The sequence below is a fragment of the Martes martes genome (genome assembly GCF_963455335.1).
Source record: "Martes martes genome assembly, chromosome: 13".
Taxonomy (NCBI): domain Eukaryota; kingdom Metazoa; phylum Chordata; class Mammalia; order Carnivora; family Mustelidae; genus Martes; species Martes martes.
In genome coordinates, this window is record NC_137901.1 from 76740469 (window position 1) to 76750363 (window position 9895).

Below are 9895 nucleotides of genomic sequence, written 5' to 3' on the forward strand. Positions count from 1 at the left end.
TACGGAAGGGAGGAAGCATCACAAAGTCACTAACACGAGCCTCTGGCTTCGTGCCCCTGGAGAACTCTAGGGGACAGCGCAGAGTACCCCTCAACCAAATACAGCGTGGGATGTTTATTCCCCAACTTACCATCGCCTTTGTCTGAGCTTGTCCTCAAAGAGTCCTGGGGTTTGGAGTAAACAGTATCAGCTACAACCCCAGGTGAATCAGGTTTCATCCAGATGGGTGGCTGCTAGGATCTACCTTGTAGGGATGGCGTCAGAAACGGGGTCCCACCTGGGCAAGAACAAGAGTGCCGGGATGCATTAGCGATGGCTGCCGCGGAAGCACACCCTTCCGCAAGTGCCCTTGAGGCCGCCAGCTCTCTTATCTGACCCTGGTTCGCTTCTGGTGTCAGGAGGTTGGAATCAGTCACTGAGAAAGAAATCCCAAGCAGTCATCAAGGGGACCTGGGGGGTTGGGGACCTCGAGAGAGAATAACAGTCTTTTGAGTGGCCACTTTTGGTTCTCCAGAAGGACAATCAAGCAAGGCAAACCTTGATTCTCTTAGGCTGTGAGAGTCCGGCTTCCCTGGGGAGACACTCCAGTAAAATTAGCAGGCTCCGTCCCCTCCTCCCCACTTAACGACCTGGGGTTTCCTAAATCCCCGCTCTCTACCTTTGCTCCCTCCCACACCAGGGCCTTCTGTTTCCAACACTCAGCCACATCCTGAGGTCTATGTGAGTCTGATTGAGGCCCAGGGTTACCCTGGATATTTCTCCCCTTCCTTCAGCGAGCTGCAGAGAAACTTCGTGAAATATCGGCCAACCAAGCTGAAGAGCCTCCTACGGCTAGTAAAGCACTGGTACCTGCAGGTGAGGGGGCTGCCAGGATGGGGGCACGATAGGGGAAGCGGGGGAAGAGGGCGGGGAAGAGGAGGCGGGGCCTGCATCAAGGCGGGGGGGGGGGGGGGGGGCGGGGGGATGGTAGTGGGGAAGGGGAGGAAATGCTAATCTTTTAAACTGTAAATTGAAATAGTGGTGAAGGTGGAGGAGGAGGAACAGAAGGAAGGAGAAAAGCAAGGAATATACAATATTTTCCAGGACACAAGTGTTTGTGACACCCCAGTTTCAGTCGATACTGGCTAGCACTGACTACATTGAGTTCTCCAGATATTAGTTAATCTCAGCTAGTTAAGGACTAACAGAAGGAAAGTTTCCGTTAATTGCACCCACACCAGTTTCCCCCCACAAATACCCGTGTTCCTGTAATGGTCATTACCAAGTGAGTATATCTGCAACAGCCAATTTTTAGATTTCACAGATGGTGGCTTGCTTGGTACCAGGTATATTTCAAAATATCTCCATGAACAAAGTCAACTAAACTTATGAAAGGAAGACTCAGAAACAAACTCAAAGTTAGAAAGGGGGGAAGAAAGATGCTTTCTTATATATATTAAAATACACACATGCAAACACACACACACACACACACACACACACACACACACCCACACCCCTGGGTAGCTCAATCATTCAGGGTCCTGGGGTCAAGCCCCACATAGAGCCCCACACTCAGTGGGGAGTCTGTTTGAGGATTTTCTCTCTCACACTCTCCCTCTGCTCCTCCCCCCATTCACTCGCTTTCTGTCTCTCTAAAATAAATAAATAAATCTTTAAAAAACAGAGTCAGAAAATTTCCAAGGTTAGTAAGTTTACAGTTACTCTGTTTATTGGGGGTGGAGGGAAACAGCCATTTTCTTCTTACATGATTATCAAGTCAACCAAGGTTGTGGTACATCTTCCGTCATCGGAATGCCCAAAGCCAAGAACAAAGCTGGTTTGGTGGTTAGTCAGTCACTTACAGGAAACGCAAGGTTTTGTGGCTTTGGAGAACTAGAACTCCGCAGAATGATTCATTTGCTTGCTGTCTAAGAATGCAAAGTGCTTTCTTCCTACATATGATATGCCCTTTTTCTGGTAAAAAGGACAGTATATCAGCTTTGCTTCTAGAAGGACAGTATATCAGCTTTGCTTCTAGAAACCTCCTTTCTTTGCTTCTAGAAGGACAGTATATCAGCTTTGCTTCTAGAAGCCTCCTTTCTTTTTTTGTTCAAGCCTCCTCCTTAAAACAAGGATTTGATCGCATATGGTTTCTCTCTCTTTTTAAAAAAGATTTGTTTATTTATTTGAGAGAAAGAGAGAGTTCATGCACATGGGGGGGGGGGTAGTGCAGAGGGAAAGAATCTCTAACAGACTCCCCGCTGAGTGCAGAGCCCCCTGTGGAGCTCAGCCTCAGGACCCTGAGGTCACAATCTGAGCCAAAATCAAGAATCGGCCACTGAACCGACTGACCTACACAGACGCCCCTAGAAAGATTCTTTAGACAGGAAGTGACTGGTATCAGGTAAGATGCTTTCTTTTTCAAGTAGGAGAAAAACCAACTTAAACTGACTTAAACAGGGGCACCTGGGTGGCTCAGTGGGTTAAGCCTCTGCCTTCGGCTCAGGTCATGATCTCAGGGTCCTAGGATCGAGCCCCGAATTGGGCTCTTTGCTTAGCAGGGAGCCTGCTTCCCCCTCTCTCTCTGCCTGCCTCTATGCCTACTTGTGATCTCTCTGTGAAATAAATAAAATCTTAAAAAAAAAAAAAAACTGACTTAAACAATAAGGACAATTATCAGCTCCTAACAGGATTCACCCTGGCGTTGAGGGGAGTGGTAATCCCATCCAAACAGCACAGGTGCTATACAACGGAGAAGAAAGAAATGCTTCCTAGAGCCTTCTGTGTTCCCCCACAGAATCTAGGCTATTGCCACGTTCTATAGAAACCTCCCACCCCTCTTTTTCTATCAGCAAAGAAGACTTTCCTTTAAAGGAAATCTTTCAGAAGCCTAGTACAGTAAAATAGATAGAAATGACTGGGATCTAGAGCCCAACACATTCATTCTTTGGGACACCTCTTCCTAAGTCCATTCCAGGAGTTACATGGGGCACCTGGCTGGCTCAGTCAGTGGCATATACAATTCTTGATCTCGGAGTTGGGGCTTGGAGCCCTACACTGGGTGCAGAGATTGCTTAAAACTAAAATTTTTTAAAGATTTTATTTATTTATTTGACAGACAGAGATCACAAGTAGGCAGAGAGACAGGCAGAGAGAGAGAGAGAGGAGGAAGCAGGCTCCCTGCTGAGCAGAGAGCCCAATGCGGGGCTCGATCCCAGGGCCCTGAGATCATGACCTGAGCTGAAGACAGAGGCTCTAACCCACTGAGCCACCCAGGTGCCCCAAAACTAGAATCTTAAAAAAAAAAAAAAAAAGGAATAGTTTGAATTCCACTGTACCAACTGAGCCCCTTAATTCTGAAACAGGGAAACCATTTAGGGCCAGAGTGGAAAAGCGACTGGCCAAGATTACACAGCCAGTAGGTGGCAGAGCTGAGACAAGAAGTTGGAGTTGCCAGTTTCTGGTCCATCCAGAGCGATCCTGACACAAGATCTTTGGGTCTCTCCTGTCTCTTTCAAAAGTACGTGAAAGCTAAGTGCCCCAGGGCCGCGCTGCCCCCTGACTATGCCCTCGAGCTGCTGACCATCTACGCCTGGGAGATGGGTACTCAGGAAGATAAGAAATTCAGGCTGGATGAAGGCTTCACCTCAGTGATGGAACTGCTCCAGGAGTTTAAGTTCCTCTGCATCTACTGGACCAAGTACTACACATTCCAGAACCCAGTCATCAAGGATTTTGTCAGAAAACAGCTCAAAAGAGACAGGTACTGGGCCCCTGCGTGTCTGCCACATCTCACAGAGAACAGAAAGAAAAGAGGCAAAGGCAGTGTTGCATTGAATGGGAGGGCTGCTTTATCAAGCACTAAAATCACCCTGACATCTCAAACCTTTCAAAATCCCCCAATGGGCAGAGGGGCTGTGAGCCTTCTCCTTGTGCCTCAAGGAACCCCACCTTACCTAGCTCTATTGCTTTCAAAAGACCATTTCAGGGCATTCTAGCAACAGCATGGAAATGTGGAAAGAATCAAAGAATCACGGAGAGCCGGGTTTCATCCCAGCTCTGGCTTTTTCCCACCACTGTGAGCCTCAGCTCCTCCTCTGTAAAGCAGGAGTAAGTGGTATCTACAATGCAGGCTGTTGTAAGGGTCGGGGAAATACGTAAAGGGCCCATGCTGTCTGGTCTACCATAGATGCCAGAGAGGTGTTCGCTCTCATGGCACATGTAGCTCTATGAAGCACCAGCACCCACCCCCAACCCCAGGGTTGTCACCGTTTATGTGAAGGCTGGCTCAGCCTCAGCCTTTGCCTGGGGCTTTCAGCCTCCCCCAGTGGCCGATGGAGGCTGGTGGATAAACATCCCAGCTCCCTCCCATCCCAGATGGAAGGACTCTCTCTGGGTCACGTGTGCTACATTGTTTCCCAGAGTCCCTGCGCTGGGACTAACCTCCAGTTGCCCACAGTGGGAATCACCTCAATACAAACCCTTCATCAGTGTCCTTCCCTTCCTGTCTCACTCTCCCACTCCCTGACTGGGGCTTCCTGGCCTGTCCTTCTGAATCAACCATTGGCACTCACATCCTTCTCTTGGGATCTGCTTTTAGAGAAACCCAGCCTGAGACAACTCTTTATATTAGAAGCTCTAGGTCAGTGCGAGCAATATCCCAAGAATGTTTATTGTTCCCTTATATGAATGTTGGGTCCTTTTTTTTTATTTTTTTTTTTAAACAAGGAAGAAAAACCCCATCTCCTGATGAAAAGAGGATTCGTTCTAAGGATGCCCAGAAATTTGAGGTTAGGAAACCATCAGGACCTGAGGCAAACCTACAGACACCCTCTTTCTCTGCCACTCCCTCTCATGGTCCACATGCCTTCTCTTCCTCTGACAGCCTCTGCTTCTCTCCCCATACCTGCCCTGCTCCCCTCTTACTTCCATTTGATGAGGGACCTCCTTTATCCTTGGTCCAAACCCCAGAAGGAACCAGTCTATTCATTGGGCCCAGGCCCTACATGTCAGGTCACCTGGTGGGTCACTTTGGGTCAGGTGACCTTACCCTGTAGGGAAGCCTGGCACTGCTCCCTAGTTCAGGCAGGGCTGTTTTGGGGTACAGGGATGTTGGGGGTAGCAAGCATAGAGCCTGTGGTGTCCAGCACCCTCCCATAGCACACTGTCACACTCTGTCATAGATGAAGTCGCAGCTCCCACCTAAGCCAAAAGCTCCTGGAGGGCAAGAGCCAGGACTTAATCATGGGCTTGGCATCTGACCCATATGCTCACCCCAAGCAACCTAAGGAGACCGTTAGACCCTCTTTGAGCCAATATTCTCTAAGTATTCATTCACCATTTATACAGAAGAGAGATGCTTGGGGGCAGCCCAACCTCTTCTCTGTTGAAGCACAGCAGAGGGATAGGAACACCCATCTGCTGACAGTAAGAACTTAGAGAAGTCTGTGCCTCAGTTTTCTCATCTGTGAAATGGGGACTGCAATAACAGCAATAAAATAGTCTCTCCCTGGGGCACCCTGGGGGGGCTCAATTAGGTAAGCAGCCGACTCTTGATTTCAGCTCGGGTCATGATCTCAAGGTCCTGTGATGGAGCCCCACACCAGACCTCCCCACTCAGTGGGAGTCTGCTTGTCTTCCTCTCCCTCTGCCCCTCCCCCTGCTCATGCATTCGTGCGTGCTCTCACTCTCTCTCTCTCTTAAGTAAATAAATCTTAAGGGAAAAAAAAGAAAGAAAGAAACCAATAGTCTAATAGTCTTTCCCTTCTAGAACTGTTATAAGGATTAAAATAGGTTAATTCCTATAGGGCTTGACCCAGAGCCTCAGTAACTCTCAGTGGTTAGTGCTGACAGTGTTTCTATTATCCAAAGCAATTCAGCAGCCCTAGCCTCAAACTTACCTACGTAGTAAGTTTGTTCGGCAGAACAAAAGCTCTGAACTTAAGAGGCCCACCTGCCCGAGCGGGCCTCCGTTCTTGCTACAGCATGCCTTTGGGGATCTCAACACTCCACACCCCAAAAAGGACTTCTTGGAAATATAATCAACCCTGATCTGTTCCTCTCCAGCAATGTTCCCGGACCCTCCGGGACCGATGGCCCCCCAGGCTCTGCACCCAGTGCATGCTCAGTGGTTTTGATTAGATGATTCCTTGAACAGGCTTCTTTCTGGCCTCCAGACCAGAAAGAGCCTGGGAACCCTCTCCCTGTGCTGCAGGCCCATCATCCTGGATCCAGCCGACCCCACACGCAATGTGGCAGAAGGATACAGATGGGACATAGTCTCGGAGAGGGCCTCCCAGTGCCTGAAACAGAACTGTTGCTATGACAACAAGCAGAACCCAGTCCCCAGCTGGAATGTGAAGGTAATGGCTCCTCTGTGGGGCTGTCAGGGGCTCGAAGCTCAGAAGGAGGTAACTGTGGAGAATTTACTTATTTACTTACCTTCTGTGTCGATGGCACCAACGAGGCTTTAGAACCAGACAGTCCTGGCACCCAGCAGCTCTGTGAACTTGGGAACATTTCCAACCCTCTGAGCCTCAGATTTCTTCCTTTAAATTCACGTTCTCTTTTTCTTTCTCTTCGCCATAACCGGAAGAGAGAGCTGTCATGCTCCCGATCACTGTGGGCAGGAATTGAGGCCACGCGAGTGAAATCAGCAGCTGTTTCATGCCAGCACTTGGGCTGGTGGGGACAACAGTGGGGTAGAAATCAAACATGGCTCCTACTCTCAAAGAACTCACTGGATTTGGGTGGGAAGCAATCCCATGAAAACACCCTTGCACAAAACTGCTAGAAAGAAAAGAACTGAGAGGGAAGTTACTCGGGGAGCAAAAAATGCCAAATAATATTATTATGCAATGGCAAACCTGCTGTACAGGCAAAGATCATAATAATCACTTTGATTCTATTCCTCTTGTACTTAATAACTTGCCAAGCACTTGTCCTGAGACAAGTCTGTCAAATAGAGAGGTCGAATATTATTATCACTATCTCGAACATTGTTATCCCCATTTTACAGACGAAGAAACTGAGACTCAGAGAGGTTAAGTGAATTAACCAACATCACACTGCTAGGAGCAGAGCCAGGATTTATGCCCAGGTCTTTGTGGGTGCCACCAGCCAAGTGAGGCCCACAGACAGACTGAAATATATATGCCTCTGATTTTTCCTGAGTATAAAAACCATTGTGCAAAGATGTTTAATCTTGAAAATCAGAGGACGTGGGGATTCTGGGCCTATATTCCTTCTTGAAAAGATCAGCTAGGGGTCCAGCCCCAACCAGCACCTGCCAGGTGCTGTTCTCTAGCCACCGGGGACTCCCAGAACCTTGAGCATGACCTCCGGTGATGGTAAAGAACAGACTTTGGAGTCTTACCTTGGTTCAAATACCTGCTATGCTCCTCACTACCTCTGTGATGGTCGCTAAGTCACTTAACCCTGCTCAACCACAGTTTCCTCATCTGTACAAGGGGATGATAGGAACCAACCTCATGAGGCTGCTGTTGTACGGGACCCGGACTGTATCCTGGCCAAAGAACCCAGCAGCACTCGGACACCTCGGAAGATCCAAGGTTTATTTAATGCCGGTGGGCTCAGAGGAGAGTAATCTCTCAAGGTCTGAGCCCTGAGTACAAAGGGGGCACTTTATACACTTTTACTTCCGTACCTGTGCCACTCTTACAGCCGCTGCCAGTGGGGCAGGGGGAAAACCCGGAATGGTCCTGGGGTTGGGACTGGGATCTCCTGCTGGATTGGTTGGCCACGCTAGAACACAGATTTCCCTTTTCACCGTGAGAATAAAATGCATTCAGAAGAGTGCGGGCGCCCAGCACAGGGCCTAGAAGGTGGCTGGCACAGCCCAAGTGTGTTGCTACTGCTGCTGCTGTTGGAAACTTAGGGACAGGTAAGGGGAACTTCTGCATGTCAGGCAGAGGAGCATGGAATTAACCCCCTCTCCCTCTTCTCTCCCTTCCAGAGGACACGAGACATCCAAGTGACAGTGGGACAGTGGGGTTACTCAGATTTGATTCTTACGGTGAACCCTTATGAGCCCATAAAGAAGGTCCAAGAGAAGATCTGGGAGAGCCAGGGGTCCTTGGCCCTGAGGCGTCTGTCCTTCCAGGAGCCCGGTGGCAAGCGACAGCTCCTCAGTAGCCAGTGCTCCTTGGCCTATTATGGCATCTTCTCCAACATTCGCCTCTGTCTGGTGGAGAACACCTCCCACGAGATCCAGGTATTTGTGAAGAATCCCGATGGGGGGAGCCATGCCTATGGCATTGACCCCAAAAGCTTCATCCTAGGCCTGAAGCAGCAGATTGAAGACCAGCAGGGGCTGCCCAGAAAAAAGCAGCAGCTGGAGTTCCAAGGTCAAGTCCTGCAGGATTGGTCGTCTTTGTGCAGCTATAGGATCCAGGACGGTGACACCCTTATACTCTCCAAGAAAGCTGAAAGCTTTCCATTTCCGCCCTGCTAATCCGGGACTCAGCATATGAGCCACTTCCTCCAGCTCTCACCTGGGGAGGTGCCATGTCTTCACCAGCTTTGTGAATAGTTAGCTTAGCCCTGCAAGTGGGGGAATGAGGAAGGATGTGAGACACTTGGTATACAATGGACAATGGCCAGACCACATATGATGATAGGATTCTGACCCACACAACCTCTGCAGTCCCCAGCCCAGGAAGCCAAACCACCACCTTCGCAGCAATCTACGCCAGGTCACCAGGACTTGGTCACTAACTGCCTAATTCCACCACACTTCCAACGTAGAGCCAACCAGAAAAAGGCGAGTAAGTTCCCTAACCAATCACAGAGGACAGCCTGCTTCTAGCTAGCCACCTACTGCTTCCCCATGCCAACAGCTTCAATCAGGAAGTGAAGAGAAACCTTCTCTTTTTTCCACTATAAAGCTTTCTCTGTCTTGGAGTCTCTGCCAATTTGCAGGGAATGGTGGCTGGCTCCCTTGTAATAGCAAGCTGGGAATAAATAACCTTTGTTTATTCTCTCTTGGGTGTTCTTCATCTCTTTCCACACATGCTAATGTTGTCCTGGTGATTCTTGCTGAATCATTTGAGCCTCCTAACTCTGGGAGGTAAGGATTGCTGGGAAACTGAGGAGGGAGGCAACGTCTCGCTCAGCGAGTATGATGAAGTGTAAAACAATTCTCTCGACTCCTGATGCACACACACAAATGGTACGTAATAGTCCAAAGGCTTTTAGAAAAGAACAGTATCTCTATCATCAGAGGACTTCATGTGTTCAGGTTTACTCCAATCACCCAATAAAAAGTTTCATTTCCCCCCTCCCCTTTGCCCTGGTTCCTTTTTTGTTTCTTAATATATTTTTTTAAAGATTTTATTTTTTTATTAAAGAGAGAGAGAGCACAAGCAGGGGTAAGAGCAGAGGGAGAGGGAGAAGCAGGATCCCTGGGGGGCAGGGAGCCAGATGCCCACCCTCCCAGAACTCTGGGATCATGACCTGAGCCAAAGGCAGATGCTTAACTGAATGAGCCACCCAGGGGCCCTCCTTTGGTTAATTTTTGTTGGACACAACAATCCGAATTTTAATAAGTTCCCTATGGTGTTTCTGATGCCTAGAAGAATTTGGGAATTACTGGAATAAATGGATAATATTGAAACTACATTGGGTCAAAGCCTAAGAACCAATGCTGGTTTTGTAATTAAATCCCCGTAGGACCTCAGGCAATTCCGTCTCCTCTGTGGATCTCATTTTCCTCATCAAGAAAAGGATGGAGAAGTTCACCTCTTAAGCCCTTCTAGCTCTCACGTTTGAGAAAACTCTCAGGGTAGTTCGTGGCCCAGGCGGCCGGGCGTCGAAGAACTACAATCCCCACAAAACCTTGCGTTCCCCCGCCCTTCTGCGGGTGCAGAGAAACCTCTCCAGTAGAAGCGCTCCC

General features: G+C 48.9%; 1 protein-coding gene across 1 annotated transcript in view; it reads left to right on the plus strand.

Moving 5' to 3' along the window:
- OASL (2'-5'-oligoadenylate synthetase like) overlaps positions 1 to 8983 on the plus strand; it is a 34714-nt gene extending 25731 nt beyond the window's left edge. Inside the window, exons 9-12 of the mRNA XM_080821628.1 lie at positions 680 to 855; positions 3504 to 3745; positions 6197 to 6344; positions 7958 to 8983. Of these exons, the coding sequence (XP_080677754.1) occupies positions 680 to 855; positions 3504 to 3745; positions 6197 to 6344; positions 7958 to 8455 (1064 nt within the window). The 3' untranslated portion in view covers positions 8456 to 8983. The remainder of the gene's footprint in view (positions 1 to 679; positions 856 to 3503; positions 3746 to 6196; positions 6345 to 7957) is intronic.
- Positions 8984 to 9895: the final 912 nt, after the last annotated feature.